Below are 22,830 nucleotides of genomic sequence, written 5' to 3'. Positions count from 1 at the left end.
ACTAAAAGTTCTTAAAAATCGCATAAATTAACCCATGAAGTGTTAGAAAGATAAAGATAAAAACTTTGAACATATCAAATAAATTCCCTTTCAATAAGCCTTTTAAACATTGTCTTTGTTGCATATCTCTTAGAGTATAACTCTTTCAAGTTGCAAAAATGAACACAGTCATTAGTAGACCCAAATATACATATACATACGTACATGTGGCATAAGAAGCGAAAGTACATAAACATAAATTATAATGAATATATATTAACTTAATATTAGTAAATTACCTAAAGATCTTGGAAATTATTTTAAGCCTTTTTTATACACCATAAAATATAATAACTGTTGAAATAGCCCCCATGTGTCTGTCAGTTTGTTGTACTGTGGGGGCTTGCGTGTTGATGTGATGCTGGAAGCTATGCCACCAGTATTCAAACACCAGCAAGGTCACCTGTAGTGGACAGGTTTCAGCTGAGCTTGCAGACAGACTAGGAAGGAGTACTTGGCAGTCAGCCTCTGAAAAGAATTAGCCAGTGAAAACCTTATGAATAGCAGTGGAACATTGCCTGATATAGTGCTGGAAGGTGAGTCCCTCAGGTTGGAAGGCACTCAAAATATGACTGGGGAAGAGCAGCCTCCTTAAAGTAGATTTGACCTTATTGACATGGATGGAGTCAAGCTTTCGGGACCTTCATTTGCTGATGTGGCACGACTCAAAATGAGAAGAAACAGCTGCAAACATCCATTAATTACCAGAATGTGGAATATTCAAAGTATGAATCTAGGAAAATTAGAAGTTGTCAAAAATGGAATGTGTAAACATCGATATCCTAGGCATTAGTGAGCTGAAGTGGACCGGTTTTGAACATTTTGAATCAGACAATCATATGGTCTACTATGCTGGGAATGACAGCTTGAAGAGGAATGGCATTGCATTCACTGTCAAAAAGAACATTTCAAGGTCTAATATGAAGTACAGCACTGTCAGTGATAGGATAATATCCATACATCTATAAGGAAAACCAGTTAATACGACTGTTATTCAAATTTACGCACGAACCACTAAGGCTAATGATGAAGAAACTGAAGTTTTTACCAACTTCTTGAGTCTGAAATTGATTAAATATGTAGTCATGATGCATCGATAATTACTGGTGATAGGAATGAAAAAGTTGGAAACAAAGAATAAGGATCGGTAATTGGAAAATATGGCCTCCGTGATAGAAACAGTGCCGGAGATTGCATGATAGAATTTTACAAGACCAACGACTTCTTCATTGCAAATACCTTTTTTCACCAACATAGACAGTGACTATACACATGGACTTCACCAGATGGAATACACAGGAATCAAATCAACTACATCTGTGCAAAGAGACAATGGAAAAGCTCAATATCATCAGTCAGAACAAGGCCAGGGGCCGACTGTGGAACAGACCATAAGTTGCTGACATGCAAGTTCAAGTTGAGGCTGAAGAAACTTAAAACAAGTCCACGAGAGCCAAAGTACGACCTTGAGTATATCCCACCTGAATTTAGAGACCATCTCAACAATAGATTTGACATGTTGAGCACTAATGACCAAAGACCGGGGGAGTTGTGGAATGACATCAAGGACATTGTACATGAAGAAAGCAAGAGGTCATTAAAAAGACAGGAAAGAGAGGACCAAAATGGATAACTCAAGGAGCTGTACTATATGAAGAAGTATGTGGCATGAGGATTGGAGGAAGACTCATTAACAACCCACTTTATGCAGATGATACCACCTTGCTTGCTGAAAGTGAGAAGGACTTGAAACACTTAATAATGAAGTTCAAAGACCACAGCCTTCAGTATGGATTACACTTCAACATAAAGAAAACAAAAATTCTCTCCATGGACCAATAAGCAACATGAGAAACAGAGAAAAGATTGAAGTTGTCAAGGATTTCATTTTACTTGGATCCACAGTCAACACTCATGGAAGCAACAGTCAAGAAATCAAAAGATGCATTGCTTTGGGCAAATTAGCTGTAAAAGACCTTTAAAATGTTAAAAAGCATATATGTCACCTTGAATACTAAGGTGCGCCTGACGCAAGCCTTGGTGTTTTCAGTTGCCTCCTAAGCATTTGAAAGCTGGACAGTGAATAGGGCAGACTGAAAAAGAATTGATACCCTTGAACTGTGGTGTTGTTGGGAAAGAATATTGAATATACCATGAACTGCTAGAAGAACGAGCAAATCTGTCTTGGAAGAAGTACAACCAGAATGCTCCTTGGAAGCAAGGATGGTGAGAGTACATCTTACATACTTTGGTCATGTTATCAGAAAGAATCAGTCCCTGGAGAAGGACATCATGCTTGGTAAAATAGCCAATGAAAAAGAGGAAGACCCTCAATGAGATGGATTGACACAGTGGCTGCAACAATGGGCTCAAGCCTAACAGCGCAAGACCGGGCAGTGTTTTGTTCTGTTGTACGTAGGGTAGCTATGAATCAGAACTCACTTGACAGCACCTAACAACAACATTGAAATAAAGTTTGTTTAAATACTCTAAGTTTCATTCAAACTTTTACCAGTTCACATATTTTCCTCAATCTGACTTTAGCCCTTGAAGATTTTATCAACTGGTTTTGGAAATCACAAATCTCTGTTCTTACCAATTCATTGATAACGCTAAAATGTTAAGTGTCTGGTCTAGGGCTGGAAACATTTTCTCAGGCCATTTGAAGTGTGTCTCATTGTGATGTCTGTCTTTTGGCTTCTTAGAATTCCTCTACAATATGGAGAACTTGTTTACATTTCTTTTATGACAGGGATCCACCTAATTTCTGATAACTATAATAAGGTAACACCTTATTTTCTTTTGTCTTAAAATGTCTGCACCTAGTTGGGTGGGGTCCTCCAATAGCTTCCCTGAAACTATATGACCTCTGAGGTTGGGGGGCAAAGGAGGCCTGATCCTGCCCCACCCTCTGCATCTTGTGGCTCATGGTCAAAGATAAGAATTAGTCATCCCAATTCATTTACATATGTTTAAGTTGGCCTAGGTATTTTGAAAGACAAAAGATAACCACATTCTTTCCCTTTTACTATCCTCTTGGTGAGAAAGTTTGCTTTCTATTTATCACAACCTTTTTTCTACCCAGTAAATACCAAAGCTGTTTAGCAAAGATGAACGTATCCATTCTTGGAAATTACCTCGTTTTCTTAAATAAAACACATTTCATATAATACCTAGCCTAAGTTACTGAGAAAGGTTTTGCTTTTAAGATTGACATTCTAGAGAACATAAAAAATCTTTGTCAGAATAAATTCACATTCATTAATTCCAGGAAATATTTGGACTATCAAAGTTATATACCAAAAAAAACCAAACCCAGTGCCCTCGAATTGATTCCGACTCATAGTAGAGTAGAACTGCCCCATAGAGTTTCCAAGGAGAGCCGGGCGGATTCAAACTGCCGACCCTTTGATTAGCAGTTGTAGCACTTAACCACTATGCCATCAGGGTTTCCTAAGTGCTTATTTATCATTAAGCCAATTCTAATTTAATAGTACAATCTGGAGGTAAAAAATTATTACATTTGCATGACTATCTCTTGCATGCTTTATAGGATCTTTTAGAGAAGAAATATAGAAAAATGTTTTTATGTTTCCGAGGCCTCATCATGCCAATCTTTTTTTTTTTCCCAGTGCACTTTTCAGTGAAGTAATTTGTATAAAATTTTCTCAGAGTAGCTACTGAAAGCCCAGGTGCAAAACACAGTTTTTTCTTGGAAGAGAAAGGAACTGAGATTGTAGACAGCTCTATGAAAAGCAGCAGCCATGGCTTCAACCTGATACAAGACAGAAACTCAGACACTATTCTCTAGACCAGAGGCAAAGTCTCAATGGAAGGAGACAGAAAACCACATAAACTTATAGTCTGTGAGACCAGGCATATACAGTACCACATAACATAAACAGCCTTGTTGTTGTTGTTGTTACGTGCTGTCAAGTCGGTTCCGACTCATAGCGACCCTGTGCACAACAGAACGAAACACTGCCTGGTCCTGTGCCATCCTTACAATCGTTATGCTTGAGCTCATTGTTGCAGCCACTGTGTCAATCTACCTTGTTGAGGGTCTTCCTCTTTTCCGCTGACCCTGTACTCTGCCAAGCATGATGTCCTTCTCCAGGGATTGATCCCTCCTGACAACATGTCCAAAGTATTTAAGATGCAGTCTTGCCATCCTTGCCTCTAAGGAGCATTCTGGCTGCACTTCTTCCAAGACAGATTTGTTCCTTCTTCTGGCAGTCCATGGTGTATTCAATATTCTTCGCCAACACCACAATTCAAAGGTGTCAACTCTTCTTTGGTCTTCCTTATTCATTGTCCAGCTTTCACATGCATATGATGTGATTGAAAATAATACCATGGCTTGGGTCAGGCACACCTTAGTCTTCAGGGTGACATCTTTGCTCTTCAACACTTTGAAGAGGTCCTTTGCAGCAGATTTCCCCAATGCAATGTGTCTTTTGATTTCTTGAGTGCTGCTTCCATGGCTGTTGATTGTGGATCCAAGTAAAATGAAATCCTTGACGACTTCAGTCTTTTCTCCGTTTATCATGATGTTGCTCATAGGACCAGTTGTGAGGATTTTTGTTTTCTTTATGTTGAGGTGTAATCCATACTGAAGGGTGTGGTCTTTGATCTTCATTTTTAAGTGCTTCAAGTCCTCTTCACTTTCAGCAAGCAAGGTTGTGTCATCTGCATAACACAAGTTGTTAATGAGTCTTCCTCCAATCTTGATGCCCCGTTCTTCTTCATATAGTCCAGCTTTTCGGATTATTTGTTCAGCATATGGATTAAATAGGTATGGTGAAAGAATACAACCCTGACACACACCTTTCCTGACTTTAAACCAATCAGTACCCCCTTTTTAAGTCCGAACAACTGCCTCTTGATCTATGTAAAGGTTCCTCATGAGCACAAATTAAGTGTTCTGTAATTCCCATTCTCCACAGTGTTATCCATAGTTTGTTATGATCCACACAGTCAAATGCCTTTGCATAGTCAATAAAACACAGGTAAACATCCTTCTGGTATTCTCTGCTTTCAGCGAGGATCCATCTGACATCAGCAATGATATCTCTGGTTCCACGTCCTCTTCTGAAACCAGCCTGAATTTCTGGCAGTTCCCTGTCGATATACTGCTGCAGCTATTTTTGAATGATCTTCAGCAAAACTTTGCTTGCGTGTGATATTAATGATATTGTTCTACAATTTCCACATTTGCTTGAACCACCTTTCTTGGGAATATGCATAAATATGGATCTCTTCCAGTCAGTTGGCCAGGAAGCTGTCTTCCATATTTCTTGGCATAGACGAGTGAGCACCTCCAGCGCTCCATCTGTTTGTTGAAACATCTCAATTGATATTCCATCAATTTTCTGGAGCCTTGTTTTTCGCCAGTGCCTTCAGAGCAGCTTGGACTTCTTTCTTCAGTACCATCGGTTCCTGATCATATGCCACCTCTTGAAATGGTTGAATATCGACTAATTCTTTTTGGTATAATGACTCTGAGTATTCCTTCCATCTTCTTTTGATACGTCCTGCGTCGTCTAATATTTTCCCCATGGAATCCTTCACTGTTGCAAGTCGAGGCTTGAATTTTTTCTTCAGTTCTTTCAGCTTGAGAAATGCCGAGCGTGTTCTTCCCTTTTGGTTTTCCATCTCCAGGTCTTTGCACGTCATGTCATTGTAATACTTTACTTTGTCTTCTTGAGAGGCCCTTTGAAATCTTCTGTTCAGTTCTTTTACTTCATCAATTCTTCCTTTTGCCGTGGCTGCTCGACACTCAAGAGCAAGTTTCAGAGTCTCTTCTGACATCCATCTTGGTCTTCCCTGTCTTTTCAGTGACCTCTTGCTTTCTTCATGGATGATGTCCTTGATGTCATTCCACAACTCGTCTGGCCTTCAGTCACTAGTGTTCAGTGCTTCAAATCTATTCTTGAGATGGTCTCTAAATTCAGGTGGGATATATTCAAGGTCATATTTTGGCTCTCATGGACTTACTCTGATTTTCTTCAGTTTCAGCTTGAACTTGCATATGAGCAGTTGATGGTCTGTTCCACAGTCGGCCCCTGGCCTTGTTCTGACTGATGCTGTTGAGCTTTTCCATCGTCTCTTTCCACGGATGTAGTCAATTTGATTTCTGTGTGTTCCATCTGGCAAGGTCCATGTGTAGAGTCGCTGTTCATGTTGGTGAAAGAAGGTATTTGCAGTGAAGAAGTCGTTGGTCTTGCAAAAATCTATCATTTGATCTCTGGCATTGTTTCTGTCACCAAGGCCATATTTTCCAGCTACTGATCCTTCTTCTTTGTTTCCATCTTTCACATTCCAATCGCCAGTGATTATCAATGCATCTTGATTGCATGTTCGATCAATTTCAGACTGCAGCAGCTGATAAAAATCTCCTATTTCTTCATCTTTGGCCCTAGTGGTTGGTGCGTAAATTTGAATAATAGTCGTGTTAACTGTTTCTCCTTATAGACGTATGGATATTATCCTATCACTGACAGCGTGTTTCAGGATAGATCTCGAAACGTTCTTTTCAACAATGAATGCCACACTATTCCTCTTCAAGTTGTCATTCCCAGCATAGTAGACTATATGATTGTCCGATTCAAAATGGCCAATACCAGTCCATTTCATCTCACTAATGCCTAGGATATCGATGTTTATGCATTCCATTTCATTTTTCATGACTTCCAACTTTCCTAGATTCATACTGCGTACATTCCAGGTTCTGATTATTAATGGATGTTTGCAGCTGTTTCTTCTCATTTTGAGTCATGCCAGATCAGCAAATGAAGGTTCCGAAAGCTTGATTCCATCCCCATCATTAAGGTCAGCTCTGTTTTGAGGAGGCAGCTCTTCCCCAGTCATCTTTCGAGAGCCTTCCAACCTGGGGGGCTCATCTTCCAGCACTATATCAGACAGTGTTCTGCTGCTGTTCACAAGGTTTTCATTGGCTAATGCTTTTCAGAAGTAGACTGCCCAGTCCTTCTTTCTAGTCTGTCTTAGTCTGGAAGCTCAGCTGAAACCTGTCCTCCATGGGTGACCCTGCTGGTATCTGAATACTGGTGGCGTAGCTTCTAGTATCCCAGCAACACACAAGCTCCCACAGTATGAGAAACTGACACGGGGATAAACAGCCTAGGTTTTTAAAATGTATACAGCAATTCTTTGGTAAGATCAACTGAATTCAACAGAAAATAGGTTCTAGATAAAACTTATTAACTTGCCAGAGTCTCACATGGAGGGATCTCAGACCCTCTGACAACCCTGAGCACCAAACAAAAGTTCTCCAAAGAAGAGCAAAGAAAAGACAACACAAATGGGTTAACCAGCTCCGATAATTCAGGGTGAAGTTTGTTTAGGGATATGGAGTTGAAAGTTCTTTCAGCTCTAGGCTCTGTGAAATTTAAGCCTGAGTTTTCAGGAAAAAGTTGGCTCAAGCAGTCCTTTTCTATTGCTTACAGCCTTGAACTTTTGACAAGTTATTTTCCCGGGGAAAACTTTTGGAATAGTCTATGAGTAATTTAATGATGGCTTTGGCTTGGTCTAATAATTCTATACTGGGAACATTGGCTCTTAGAGTTAAAAGATTTTTCTGGATTTTTCCAATTGGCCGCCTCCATCCGTCTTTGAGCTTTCCTTAGTCATATCAGTGTATTTATTAATTGATATAGATTTGATGAGCCAGGTTCATAGTTTTTACTAAAATCCTAAATTCCTGGATGAACTTTTGTGGATCTTCACGAGGATTAGGAGAATCCTTTACAATTATGCAAATTTCTGCTTTATACCAAGAGGCAAAGGTAACCTGGGAAGGTTTATTTACTTCTTCTGGATACCCTATCTGAAAAGCCATTTCATAGATTGTAACAGAAACAACTGGTGTCTCTAATTGTTCTTTAGTAAGTTCTGCAGGGTAGAAACAGAGTTCAGAAAGGGTATTAGTAGAGTTAGCTGGCGGAGAGGCAGAAAGAATGGGCGTAGGAGAGATAGGAGCAGGCACCTGACGTTGTACTTCCTTTAGTTGTTTGGTCAATTTAGAAATGTTTTCTTGCATTGAGGCCATTTTACTAGTTTATTTTTTTATGCCTTTCGAAGTCTTGAAAATAGGTGTCCGTCCCATTGTGATTGCTGGATCTGGGAGTTTTCTTTCGAATTTACCGTGTAGGAAGACTGGTTTATGTAGTTCAGAAGAGCCCCACAGTGGTCACAGATTTTCAGAACTGTCTCTAGTGAGATCCTGCCACCGTCTCACTAAAATAGTGAATTTCACATGCAGCGGATACTTTAATGTGCACGGAAACCTGAATGTGCCCTGAGACCTTAATGTGCACTCGCCACTCTAAACTGTCTCTAGTAAACATGGGCCAGCAACAGAACTGGCATCACCCATCCTACTGAAACGTGAACAGTTTGTGCTATGAGACTTAACATATACCCAGAACAGAATGGTGCACTGAGACCTGAATGTGTGCCTTAGAAAAAAGTGAGTTCAAACTTCATGGGCTGAAACCTTGATTCTCTCAACATCAGCTAAAGTAGACCTGGGGGAACTGTGATGACAGCCTCACCAAACAGTATGGCAGTTAACTTGTCAAAATGTTTAGAGCACAAACTGAAAATGAAAGTGGAGAAGTCGAACAATAAACCTCAAAGTGCATCAACGAAAGGAAGCGAAGGTTGATTTGAGAGGCGTTTTACCTGGAGCAATTCCTTGGAATCCAGGGAGAACAGTGAGCCAAAGCGGCTCCCCTGGTACCAGGAGCCTGAAGTCCATGATGTCCAGGTGGCCGCCAGACATAATGCACCTTTGAATCTCATGTATTTGACATCAAGAAATGCCCTAGAGTAAGAACACTCACTCTGTTAAAGTCAAAGCAAATAGATTTATTGAGGGTAGTAACAATTAGCGAATTGGGGAAACACAGGACCGAGAAATCTAAAAAGTGCTCTGAAGCCTGAAAGGAGAGATGTGCTTTTATATTCAGGATGGGGAAGGGGAGTGTGTGATGGTTGCAGTGTGGGTACATCATCAGTTCAGACTACCTTCTTCCTGGGACATCTTGAGTAACCTTGTTCTCCTACAATGAAATGCCTGACTCCTCCTTTACTAAGAGTGTCTCAACCACATTCCTGACCCCCCCTCTTATTTGCTAAGAGTGACTTGGGGAAGTGCCAGGCTAGTTAAACAAGGTGACCGATAGGGGGCCAGGGTCTTCTGGTCCTATCCAGCTAGAGGCCCAAGGCCATATGCATATGAATGAGAAGTCAAGGTTGCATTCTCAGGAATGCAGCAGGAGCCCGCAACAAAATGGAGTTGTGATTCAGACCTCAGGTCAGCGGTTTATTATACCAAGTTCTTCAGTTTTAGAAGTTTGCTAGCATGGATTCTATTGCCAACCCGTGGACGTAATTTTGATGTTCGGTTGTGTTTGTTCTCTAGACCCTGTCCTTGTACATTGTGTTTATACTGTATCTGTTGGGTTAATGTCTTCCTCACAAGTGTCATTGACTAGAAATTTTGTTGCACATGATCTCATGCTGTGATTCATACTTAGTCTAAGGGAGTAAAATCAGCTACAAACTTTCTTCATACATGTATCTTTGGTGCTTGGGCCCTTATCAGTAATTGAGATTTTTCTCCCTTAAAGGAAATAGGTTTATTTTAAGAGTAGGGTAATTGAGGGAAGCCTGAAAGCAAATACTTAACTATGACTCAGTTTCTTCTTTCAAGAGTATTTGAAATACTACTTCCAAATGTATGGGAAAACTGGAGGTTTTAGATTATCAGAGGATCATGGTCCTTCAGAGTTGGAAGAAACCTCGGCTCTGATGCTGACTGTTGCTTTAACTTCCTTGCCAAGCAGTCTTACACTTTCTCCTTGAACATGTGTCTTGCCAGGAAGCCTGCTTTCCCTTAAGGCATCTGTCTTTGGATAGCCAGGCATTTGAAAGCTGTACTTTCGATTGAGCTGATCCAAATTCTCTGTCCTTTAATATTCACCTGTTAGTCCTAGTTTGCCCTTGGGATCCCTCGATGTGGGATTGCTTCTGTGTTCTCCTTCCAGTTGCCAGAATGATTTCCCAAATAGTTGGCAGAAGGCTTCTGTGGAAACTCAGTTGACCACGTTTTGTATCTGCTTAAAAAGAAAAGTAAAAACAATATAAACACTTTAAATAAATTTTGGGGAAAAAATCAGGAGTTTACTCCTGGTGATTTAGATTATCTGCTGCTGTGTTCTCTCTTGACTCCTGTTTTGTTCTGAATTTCATTGTTCTCTTCTCTCTCGTCTAGTGTGGCACCCCAAAGTGCCCATGCTGCGTTTGATAAAGCAGCCAGTTATTTCGGGATGAAGATTATACGGGTTCCCCTGAACAAAATGATGGAGGTGAATGTGCGGGTGAGTTCCCCTGAAGGAACTGTTGCCTCTCTCCTGCTGTGAGAAGCTGGAAGTCCATCTAACTGGCTAGCTTTTTCCATGGCACACTCGATAGGCTCTAAGTGCCTTTGATGTGGCAGCCGGAAATTAGAAAACGGTCACTGACGGTGGTGATTGATTGCAACTTCAGTCTTTTCATGGATTCACGAATTCTAACAGGGAGATGATCTAGTTGTTAACCTGGGTGTTAAAGACCTGGATTTTGCATTTGAAATCATCATTTTCCTTTCTTTATTAGAAAAATGAGCATGGAGCAACTGGCCCCAAGACTCTCACTGCAGTTTTGATTGGCCTGAATTAATGCCATTTTCATTATAAAGAAATTATTTTTATGCCTTGCATTTGTGTAGAAGAACTTTTCAGTTTTCGAAGTGCTATCAGAATGAATTTGAGCCTTACAGCAGTCCAGGGAGGTCGCTGAAGCTGTTGGTATTATTGCAGTTCACAGATGAGCAAACAGACTGGGTGAAGTTAAATTCACGGTTTTCCTGCTGGTATGTTGTGGGCTGGGACTTAGATTAGGCTCTTTTGCCTCCCAGCCCAATACTCTTTCCATCCCCACAGTGATTTTGCTTTTCTTATACTGTGCTCTCAGTTTTCCCCAAATGGACGCATTGGGATGTGTTTGCATTGGCCACCATGGTGGGCTTCTCCCAGGCTGGAAAGGTGAAGGAAGCGGAACACTAAGCTAGTAGCCCAGATTGCTCTTGGCAGCAGAAGAGGAGCACAGCAGTGATGCGGATTCTCATTTTCCTCTGACTTTTGAATCCCTAGGCCATGAGAAGAGCCATTTCCCGGAACACTGCCATGCTCGTCTGCTCTACCCCACAATTTCCTCATGGTGTGATAGATCCTGTCCCTGAAGTGGCCAAGGTACACGAGGGAAATGGCCTAGTCTGGCAGCTAGATTGGGATTGTAAAACAGAATCCACTGGTGTGGTGCTTGGCAAGTTAGGAGCAATTTTGATTTTAGGTTTGACCGCAGTCATGATGAATAGCTTTCCTCAGCCCTGTGGTAAGCCCTGCCGCTCTTTTGGGACTTCTGAATATCACTAGCTTCTGTTCTTGGGAAGGAATAATACAAGGAAGAGGCCTTTGTTTAAACTGGTTATCCTGAAATAGTATTGACACTAGGGAAATGTCTGCCCTCGGGAACCTGCCCACCAGAGGGTGATATTCAGCAGGCTGCCCCACAGCACCTCCTCCCACTGCAGTTACTGAAGCTGGACCTTCTCCTCCAGAGGCAGCCTCCAGCAGAGCTCTCTGCCCACTTGCTACCTGATTCAGCAGTGACTTGGAGGCTATGCATATTTAAATGTAAAATGGATACCATACATTCCAGATAAATTATTTTGGAGACTTAGTACACTTGAAAGATGAGCTTTATTAGGAATGTAAAAAATAGCCAGGTTTTTTCTGACATGGGAGACGTAGTACAAACTAGCCTTGACTTGATAGCCACCCTTTCCACCTGTGTCTTGTAAAGTTTGTGTTATAATACTACAAATGAAACCTTCTTACGGTCTTTGTTTTTTGGAACTAGCTGGCCGTCAAATACAAAATACCTCTTCATGTAGATGCTTGTCTGGGAGGCTTCCTCATTGTCTTCATGGAGAAAGCAGGATACCCACTTGAGCAGCCGTTTGATTTCCGGGTGAAAGGTGTGACCAGCATTTCAGCTGATACTCACAAGGTGAGCTAAGCACGAGACCAAATGTTAACGAAGTAGCCGGTTGATTATTTTGACTAAACAAAATTAAATGGCTAAAGCGTTAACTTACCCTCAAAATATAAAATTATATATTTTGCCCTTTGCTGTCACCGGGGCAGCTGATTCAGGTGACCAGAACAAGAGGTAGCGGTGACAGGCTGCAGTGAAAAGGAATCTATTACCTTTTATCTGAATATTGGCTAAGAGAATATTGGTATCCACTGACCTACTGTATGTGACTCGTGTAGTGGCCCTTATAAAAATAGTCCTTGAATCTTTGAGATTGTTTGGGGTGGAAGGGAGAAGAGGGGTGAGAGTTGATATTGAAGTTCCTAAGAGAGTGTATGTTAATGTTGGGGGTCCCGTGCCATGGGGTTCCTGAACCTGGGTGACAGGAGTATGTTGGTGAAAGAATGTTGGGGAAAAAGAGAAGAACCTACATGCTCAGGAATTCCTGGCTTGTAATATTTGAAATATATGTGCATGCCACCCCTGGTGGACCAAGACAAAGTCAAGGTCAGTCGGGGACTCTTGAAACGATACCCAGATGTGAAAGAAATACTAGCAGCCTGAGGAACACTTGCCTTGCCTTGTTTGCATTTTCTGAGCTTGTTTTAAACAAGAGTATTTTTTTTTTTTTTTTATAGCTAAGACCTGTTCATCAAACCCTAAGTGATCAGCAACTAATTGTCATGATCTGTTTTTGCCTTACAGTTCCTGGGCCTTTCTCCTTACCATCTCGCTCTCTCTGATTCAAGGAATGAATTTAGTTCCATGTGATTGTCAGAGTTAATTAGGAGGGCCCTTTTTTTGGTCAGGAAACCGATCACATAGTTTAATTTAAAGTTGGATTAAGTTGCTTTTTGATTCTGCGTACCACAGTGGTCATAAGAAGGAAATGTTAATACTAAGCAAAAAGGATGGTCTTAGGATGATTATAAGGAGCCCTGGTGGCACAGTGGTTAAGCTCTTGGCTGTTAACCAAAAGGTCAGTAGTTGGAACCCACTAGCAGCTCCATGGGAGAAAGATGTGGCAGTCTGCTTCCGTAAAGATTATGGCCTTGGAAACCCTATGGGATTGCTGTGTCCTGTAGGCAACAGGTATGACGATTATGATTTTAGTTACTCCAAGATTTAATTTCCATACTTTCCCGTGAAAATTTATCCTTGCTTTCATCCTGATGTACCATCCTTAGAAATGTTTTAAATAGGGAAAACCCCATGCTGGCTGAGAAAGGAAGCAAACCCACTAACTGGGCACAACACTGCTCTTCTCTGGGCCTCAGATTCCTCACCCCTAAAGGGGAAAAAATCAAGCCATCCTTAAGTCCTTTTCACCTTTTAACATTGTTTGAGTCCCTAAAGGATTGGGAAACATACTGCAGCGAAAGTGACGAGGGCACTGGGAGTCACGTTGTGTGTCGTGCGCTTGGAAGCAAGGTCTGCCGTGTAGAGCTGCACTCTCACCTGTTTGCTTCTTCCCACCCAGTACGGCTACGCCCCCAAAGGCTCCTCGGTGGTGTTATACAGCGAGAAGAAGTACAGGAACTACCAGTTCTTCGTTGCTACAGACTGGCAGGGTGGCATCTACGCTTCCCCCACCCTCGCGGGCTCACGGCCTGGTGGCATTAGTGCAGCCTGTTGGGCCACCTTGATGCACTTTGGTGAGAGTGGCTATGTTGAAGCTACCAAACAGATCATCAAAACTACTCGCTTCCTCAAATCAGAGTATGTGTGGATGATTGAGATTCTGCCTTGTCTGTTGCCTTTTTTTGCTAGTAGGCTCAAGGCATCTGCCTGCTTAAGCACTCTCAGCCTTGGGGTTTAGGGCAGCCATTCAGGGGTATGGTGCCGGCCTGAGAGAATAGCTGCTGTCTTAGTTATCTAGTGCTGCTATAACAGAAATCCCGCAAGTGGATGGCTTTAACAAAGAGAAGTTTATTTTCTCACAGTAAAGTAGGCTAAAAGTCTAAATTCAGGGCATCAACTCCAGGGGAAGGCTTTCTCTGTCAGCCTTCTCATCAATATTGCCCTGGACTGGGAGCTTCTTCATGCAGGGACCCGGGGTCCAAAGGACGTGCTCTGCTCCCAGCACTGCTTTCTTGGTGATATGAGGTCCCCCCTTGTCTCTCTGTTTGATTCTCTCTTTTATATCTCAAGAGATTGCCTCAAGACAAATTCCAATCTTGTAGATTGAGTCCTGCCTCACTAACACAACTGCCCCCCATCCTCCCTCATTAACATCATACCCACCCAGTGGAGGAAAAAAAAAATTAACATCATAGAGGCAGGATTTACAACATACAGGAAAATCCCACAGTACCAGGAATCATGGCCCAGCCAAATTGATAAACACACTTTTGAGGGGACATAATTCAGTTCATGACAGCTGCCTTCCTCAGTGGTGACTTTGGAGGGTCTTCAAAGCCAGAGGCCACTGAAATCAGGGCTGCTTTTTAGGCCACCTCTTCTCGAAAGATGTCTTACCAACTGGCAGCTCTTACCAAGTGCTAGACAGAGGGGTTCTCAAACTTGACCATGCATCCACTTCACCTGGAGGGCTTGTTAAAACACATGGCTGTGCCCCACTCCAGAATTTGTGATAATTTTGTTAGATCTGGGATGAGGTTTGAGGATTTGGATTTCTAGAAAGTTTCCAGGAGCTACAGCTGCTGCTGGTCTGAGAATCACACGTGGGGAATCACTGGAATAAAAATAGAATTTGGGAAGCAGGGAAGAAGGAATGAGGAAGGGAAGATGACGAAATCAGGGATTAAGTTCAGGCTAGAATTGGTCGCGGAAACCCTGGTGGCGTAGTGTTTAAGTGCTACGGCTGCTAACCAAGAGGTCGGCAGTTTGAATCCACCAGGTGCTCCGTGGAAACTCTGTCGGGCGGTTCTACTCTGTCCTATAGGGTCGCTGTGAGTCGGAATCATCTTGACGGCAGTGGGTTTAGAATTGGTCACACACTTTGTCTAAGGTATTACCTGCCCACTCTCTGTGTCATCGGGATTTTGGAGACTTTTTCAGGATGTTTTGAGGGTGAAGGGGTCACTAGCCATGTATCATTTGAAAAAGGTTCTTATGGATTCCGATATGCCCATCTGTTTAGAACCACTGTACCATTTCTTGCTTTAGAGATTACATACGTGACTTTTCAAAATTGTAGAGATGGAGGGATTATTTTTCCAGAATTTGAAGTACATCTTTTATTTTTAAAGCACATGCCTCAGATGTCCCTGAGGGCATGCCATGATTTCAGGGCAGGGCAGACAGGTTAGGAGCTGGTGATTCCGATTCGTTAGATCTAGATGGGGCTTGGGCCTCTAAATATTTCTAATATTCCACCTGTGATTCTGACACATACCTTCCAAAAGAACCGTAGATCTCAGCCTAGCCTCCTTGTTTTGGAAGATGAGAAGACTAAAGGCCCAAAAGGCTGAACTGGTGTTATAGAGACTTTGAGTGATTAAAGCGATGATGACCAGAGGGAAATATGTGACTGGATTTCTTTTCTTCTCCATCTTTTTTGTTTTAAGACTGGAAAATATCAAAGGCATCTTTGTTTTGGGGAATCCCCAGTTGTCGGTCATTGCTCTGGGCTCCCATGATTTTGACATCTACCGACTGTCTAACCTGATGACTGCTAAGGGGTGGAACTTGAACCAGCTGCAGTTCCCACCCAGGTAAGCTTGAAGAACCCTCTTCGCCTTCCTTTGATCCATGAATTTCGAAGAACCTGGTACCCGGAAAGTAGACTTTGACTCCTAGAGCCTAACACTTCAGAGGCAACTGTAGTATGTCTAGGATTTCTCTCTCACCCTCTGGCATTATTAGATATAAAGACTGAGGCCTTTATAGCTTTACAAGTAAGCTTTAAATGCTGAGTGTCCGGGAAAACTTACGTGCAGCCTCCTGAGACTGGTGGTCGGTCATGAGGTTTTTCATCCACTCTTTGTAGCCTCTGTTCTCTCTAGTCCACCTATACACAGCCATTAGATTGCACTTGTAAAATGCTTCATTACCTGAGTAATATTTAGCTTAAAACCCTCCAGTGGGTCTCTGATTAGCAAAGCCTGCTAGTATCTTCTTTAATATGCTTTTCTAAACCTTCCATGATGCCTTTAAATAAATAATCCACTCTAAATCAATAGGTCTATTCAGTGCTCCATGTACACCTTATCCTTTCACATGTTGGTGCCACTGCCAGCCCCTTCTCACAGTTTATACGCCTTCCTCCCTCCAGGCTGAGGGTGTGTTTCTTCTTTGCTCTGAAGTCCTTCAGGAGCTCAGCCATATGTCTGCAGGAAGGTTCATCTAAAAGTATCTAATGGGTGGTCACGTGGTTGAAGGAACAGCGATTGGGTTTGTGAGGAAGGACAACAACCAGCTGTGGTTGTTGATCATGCTGAGCAGCCTGCTGCCAACCTATGCCTTGACAACCCATGCACCTGAGAGCCTTGGTTCTCAGGATTAGGAAGAGCATGGCTGATCATACTGGTCAGAAATAATGTGAGGAAGCAACCAATGAATTCCTGTATTTGGGATGCTCTATTTTAGAACATTTTTTCTTTTCCCAAGGTCCATCTCTCTGTCTTTTCTTCTCTCGTAGTATTCATTTCTGTGTCACATTACTACACACTCGGAATCGAGTAGCCATACAGTTCCTAAAGGACATCCGGGAGTCTGTCACACAAATCATGAAGAACCCTAAAGCAAAGACTACAGGAATGGTAAGGACACTCGGTTTTTTTTTACTTCCCTTGGAGGTTGAGGTGTTGGCGGTTGGGTTGAAAGATTCAGATGACCTCGAGTCTGTTCCTGGCTTTGCTCCTTAGCCACAGACATTGTGGCTTTTTTTTTTTTCACTGAAACTGAGGATCTTTGCCTCACTCATTCCCAGGGTGACTGGAAGTCCCAAATCAGATACTCTGTGTCAAGCAGCTTGTAAACTAGAAAATGCTATACAAAAGCAGGTGGTGGTTATGTCCATTTGAAAAGAAAATTTTGACACAGGGGAGTCAATAAATGTGTTTTCTGTGGAATTTTCTACAGCAAATCCCGTAGGATAGTTCTTTTGGGCAGAAAGGTGTGCTGGCCAATACCTGTGAAAAATTTACTATGCCAGCTGTCTTTCTGATAGAATGATGCCTAGGGTGGGAATGAAAATTACACGGTGGGGGATAAGGAGGACATGTGGAAAGCTAGGACTAGGGGAAAAGGGGATCCAAACCACAGCTTTATCCTTGCTTCTGTACCTACCATCACTAATAATATATTTTTGGTTGGATTTGTAGGGTGCCATCTATGGCATGGCCCAGGCAACAGTTGACAGGAATCTGGTGGCAGAGTTGTCCTCAGTCTTCTTGAACAGCCTGTACAGCACAGACACTGTGACCTCGGGCAGCCAGATGAACGGCTCCCCCAAACCCCGCTGAGCCTTGACCCCTTCTAACCTCAGGGGGCTTCCGGCCTTCAGAAGGTTCTTGGGGTATGAAACAGACCACGTACAACTTTGACATCTGGTCTTACTTCACAGAGCACAATGAGACAGACGAAAAGTCAGCTTGGTCCTCAGGATTGTTGTTCTACCTTTTATCATCCTTTTCATGGTTTTTAATTTGAAGACCCGTAAAGGATTTCATCACCTAATCATTTTGCCCTCGTTTTAAGCGCTACCCTAGGAATTTTAACCACTTCCCTCTCTAACCTCTCTAGCTTTCACCTTAGTCATTGTGTGGCGACTACTCTGACCTGTCCTGATTCCTTAGGGAAGCTGGGGTACAGTTTATGAGATAGCAAAAGTGTTTCTCTGCTGTCTCAAGCAGATGTTTGGGCTAGTCAGATAAGAAGCATTTATGTAACATTTCCCTTCATGGATTTCATGTGTACTCGAAGCAGGAGGCTTTTTCAGCCCTCCTCTTAAGTAGGTTAGTTGTCTTCCTTAGAGGCACTTTTATTGTAATCCATTTTCTATTTCCAGGACATGATTGTCCAGCCGTTGTTCCCCACTATGCAGGACTAGAGTGGCTGAGCATGTCTGCTCGGTCTAGCAAGGGGTGGCCCATTGGTCCACTTCTGGGCTTGTAGTCTCCATCTGACACTCGATTACCACCATCTTGGGAGATTCTCATGTGAAATAAGGTTCCCGTTGCCTTGTTCTTGTTCCCATGGACTAGGAAGAGAGCATGGTTTCCAGAGACTCTGGGACTTTGTGGACCTGGTGCTGCCTCCCTGATTGGCAGTGGTCAGAGCAGACCTGAGCCCTCTCCTGGGGTGGTGGTGATCAGAAACCAGACTCTTTCCTATACTCTGAGTATCAGGGTAGGATGAACACCCAAGTTCAAATACACGTCACCCAAGTTGGTGGTACTCCCTCCCCATTGCTTTAAGCTATCATGTAATAATCTTTCCATTATGTTTGCTTGAAGGAACAATTCAAAGCACCTTCACGAGTTGCCTTGACTAACCTAGGTGAGGAGGGCGTAAGAGAGAGCCCTCATGGCAAGGAAAATTTTCTCTCTCCCGTGATGTGTTTTTCCTGCCTGTTTCCCTTTTATTCAGCTCCCAAAGGTACTATGGCAGTTTAGCGTCAGCTACTGGATATTTCTCAGCCCTGGCTAACAGGGAGCAGCTCAAGATGAGAGAAGCTCTCTGGATTAGGAGAGCTTGATGGCCAGTGTCAATTGTGGCCTAGGACCTGGAATTCTTCATAAGACTCTTTCCTCAGGGTGGTGCAGGGACAGGATCAAATCCTGCACCCACTTCCTGCCCTCTCCTGCCCACTGTATGGGGCCCCAATCCCAGTTGAGCCACTGTTCTCTAATGACGTCATGTAGTGTGCCTTTCTTCTCAGCAGGGAGCAGTGAGCTTTTCCTGACCCAGGCCCCAGGGGAAATGGGTCTGTTTTTGAGGTTTTTATTTGGGTTGGGGAGTTCTTAGGACAAGATAGGATAAATGTTCCTCTGTTCCGTTCCCCTTCTCAGGGACTCCTGAATATTCAGCCTCTCCAGATGGTATATCCCTAGCCTCCCTCACTGGGCTGCTGGCCAGGAGCCAAGCTACCAGACTCCTTCTCCAGCTCCCAGCCAGTTTGTCTGAAGTGTTCTTTAGCACTCTACTTTCCACACAATATCTGTGACTAGCTGGCTGTCTCATTGCAGGGCTCATGTGGTAGGTGTGTATGTGTTTAAACATGTTTGCTCTGCAGTGCATTGTGGGTTTTAAGAGTGGTTGGTGTTGGTGTGCATATCAGAGGGAGAGGCTGGGATCCTTTGGACATAGCAGTTACATGTTTATTCCCAGTTGTTGAAGTGGTGGGCACCTCCTTTTGAGCAAGTATATGTAGTCAGAACTGTACTTTAATTGTCCTTGGGTCTCCAGTGCTTTGTTGCAGGGGCTCTGGGGACCCAGAACCACCCAGCAGGTAACGCTGTTCTTTGTGAGCTGCTGAAATGGAGAAGCATGTGCCCCACAGAGTGTGCTAATGCTTCCAGCGTCTGTCTCCCCGGGACCAGACCCCGAGCCACTCACAGTCTCTCTGCCGGAGCCTGGGTACTTACTAGGGGTGGTGGTGTTTTCAAAGGGACCTACTGCAGTCATTTGATCATCAAGAGCCTAAGTTTGACTTACCATTTTTTTAGATTTTTATTTGTATCTGTGCATATGTGTGTAGTACGTGGGCTGTGGCAGAGGTGGGAGTGGAGTATCTTACTGTGTTGCTAGCAGATGTCACAACATTGGCCTCTGCAAAAACTGTACTGTTTTGTTCCTGCATAGAAGTAGTTGTGTGCCTACACTGCCATGCCACCTTTAATGTTATTGGTTTTATACTTGGAAAACGGTACTTTACTCTATGAATTCTTTCCTGCCTCTTGTCTTCTCTAACTGCCCCCTTCCCAGCTCAGTGCTCCTTTCCCAGTTGCAGCAATAATGTCTTAAAAAGCTATAGAATAATTAAATGCCCCAGATCTCAATCACTGTGGATGGTTGCATTCATTTGTTTCCTTGGGCACACATGGGAGGTCACAAACGGGGTGGTGGCAGTGCTTGAATTGGCTGCTGGTGAGACATCACCCCCTTGTGGTGAAGTGGTTATGTGTGACCATTGCTATTAGGACCACTACATAGACCCAGGGGCCCTGGTGGCACAGTGGTTAAGAGCTCGGCTGCTCACCGAGAGGTCAGCAGTTCAAACCCACCAGCTGCTCCTTGGAAACCCTATGGGGCAGTTCTGCTTTGTCCTATAGGGTCGCTATAATTTGGAATCGACTCAGTGGTAACGGTTTTTTTTTTTTTTAAGAGAGACACAGCCAAGCCACATTGCAGCTAATTTCCAAGCATTTTAACAGGAAGCTGATTGGTCTTTATACTAGGAGCTGTGGTCATACCTGTTTTATACCTGTTTGGAACTCAGGTCTTTGGTTCCTTAGAACCAGGGCCCTGCTTTTTGTTTTCTGTTACCTTTCTTGTCCACTTCTGTTTTCTTACACCTTCATGATGGATTTAGCCTCAGGGGTGGTCTCCAGCCAGCTGGGCAGGTTGGCTCTAATTAACCTTTCATGACTTGTGGGTTATAGGGTTGCCCACCCACTTTCCCTGCATCTCAGCGTCTTTGGGACCCTGCATCTCCCACTAAAAGTATTTGCTGCCCTCCAGTGGGGACTTGTGTAACGGTGAAAGGCAAAAGAAACGTTCATTGAAGCGAAATACCTGGGGTGTGGGGCTTAAAAGTGAGGTAGTGTATCCAGGAAGTGTGATTGGGTAAAAAATTTTGTCTTTTGGCTTTTGTACCCCTAGATGAGTTTTGTAAACATATTTATGGTTTCCTGTGTTATAATTAGGGAGCCCTGGTGGGTTTTGTTTTGTGTGTATCGTATGTATGGGAAACCAGAGGTTTCTCATATAACCTAATGGAAGGCAACCAGCAGTACATTCAGCAATCAAGGTCTGGTGGGAAAAAGATGGGTGCCCACCAATCGTGGCACCCGAGAACCCTAAAAGTTCTGTGGTAACCGTGTATTTCTCAAAATCCATATTACCAATCAAAAATTTAAACACTCTCAGCGACTCAGCATGCTTCCATTAATGAAAACACATGGTATCCAAAAAAAAAAAAAAAACATTCAAAGCAGAAAATAACAGGGTCATGAAAGGGTTAGAGGATAGTAAGCCCATTGCCATCCAGTTAATTCCAACTCATAATGACCCTGTAGGACAGAGTAGAACTGCCCCATAGGGTTTCTAAGTAGCAGCTGGTAGGTTCGAACTGCCAACCTTTTGGACAGCAGCCGAGTAGGCCACTGCATTTGGCTTGAAAGCTGACAGAACCCCTTAGGTTATCCCGGCACACGTAAGTGCAGGGCATCATGGTCCATTATGAAGGAGAAATGAGAAGTGTTTTGTGAGGGTACTCAGAATCCAAAGGCAGCCATTCAGGTAACCTGGCTTTTCATTCTGGCTTTCAGCTCATTCAGACTTTTGCCAGAACCAAGCCAAGGAGTGCTGTCCCTGCTCTGGTTTTCTGCCACATGGCTTGGTTTCCTGAGCACCTTCTTGCTTTTGTGGTAAACACTAGAGAAAGAGGGGCCAGCGTGTGCTCGGATTCAGAGGCCTGGCTCATTTAAGTGGTGTCTGGCGTGCTTATAGCTGCTTCTGACAGCTACACGTCGCTCTGCTTTCTCTGTGGGCTCTTGGGAGCAATGAGCAGCTTTTCCCCAGACCCAGCAGTGACAGAAGTAATGACTGAGGCGTGATTTGATAGCCACCATCTATAGCCTGAATAACCCAAAGTCAGGTTTTTGGGAGCGTTTCCTTGAAGTCTTAATTGCCTTACTTTCTCTTATAAAGTTTTCTTCTTTTTCATAATCTATCCTTAACATCCTCCTTGTAATTTCAGTTATGTGGGTTAATTTTAGAATAAATGTATTTATTTCTAATAAGTGTTGCTTGTGTTTTGTCTTACATAAAGGTAGCACATACAACAGTGCCTGTTTCAACCCTTGGTCCATAACCGTAAGCTGAGGTAGCAAGGTGAGGCCATACTTCCCTGTTTGGTCACTGTCCCCCAGTCCTTGGCCATTGGATCAAAGCACACTTAGAAAAAATTCAGTCAGCAGTGGAGCAGATGGGAGACTACCATCTGATCCTTGTTGGTTTTAATGTTAAGCTTTGCAGAGAAATTGTTATCAACATTTAAAAAAAAAAAAAAAGCTCAAGTTACCTTACTCATGGTGACCCTATGTGTATGTTGATAATCCTTTCTGACTAACATATAGGCTAGGAAGGGTCTCCTGCTGTTCTCTCTTGTTGACCACATGTTTATTTCTCATCCACCAACCTCTGCCTCTTTTCTGGCCTTGTTGGTGGACTGACCCACCCAGGGTGACTTGAATTATGACATTGTTAGATGCTTGCTGCAGCTGACCTTGGCATATGCAAGTCAGCTAAGTACCCAGGCAGTGCGTCAGGCGAGAACCCTGGAGGAAGGCTTCTCCATCTTTTTTGCATCATGAAATAATATCTGCGTGGCACACATCCTGGGATAGACAAGAGTGCTCCGAGCTTCCACTCAGCTCTGCCAAGGGCTAAGAGGATTGATATCTTATTGCCCCTTATCCTAGTCATGGGACATCAGTG

General features: G+C 43.1%; 1 protein-coding gene across 2 annotated transcripts in view; it reads left to right on the top strand.

Moving 5' to 3' along the window:
• SGPL1 (sphingosine-1-phosphate lyase 1) overlaps nt 1-22,119 on the top strand; it is a 105,310-nt gene extending 83,191 nt beyond the window's left edge. For both annotated transcript variants that reach the window (XM_049855804.1, XM_049855805.1), the window contains exons 9-15: nt 10,337-10,442; nt 11,256-11,354; nt 12,025-12,174; nt 13,682-13,920; nt 15,732-15,878; nt 16,805-16,925; nt 17,490-22,119. In XM_049855804.1, coding sequence (XP_049711761.1) covers nt 10,337-10,442; nt 11,256-11,354; nt 12,025-12,174; nt 13,682-13,920; nt 15,732-15,878; nt 16,805-16,925; nt 17,490-17,630 — 1,003 coding nt within the window. In that variant the 3' untranslated portion in view covers nt 17,631-22,119. The remainder of the gene's footprint in view (nt 1-10,336; nt 10,443-11,255; nt 11,355-12,024; nt 12,175-13,681; nt 13,921-15,731; nt 15,879-16,804; nt 16,926-17,489) is intronic.
• The last annotated feature ends 711 nt before the right edge of the window (nt 22,120-22,830 follow it).

This window comes from Elephas maximus, chromosome 16 (genome assembly GCF_024166365.1).
Source record: "Elephas maximus indicus isolate mEleMax1 chromosome 16, mEleMax1 primary haplotype, whole genome shotgun sequence".
NCBI classification, from domain to species: Eukaryota; Metazoa; Chordata; class Mammalia; order Proboscidea; family Elephantidae; genus Elephas; species Elephas maximus.
Note: the sequence above shows the minus strand (reverse complement) of the source record. Positions and strands in the feature narration are given on the sequence as shown.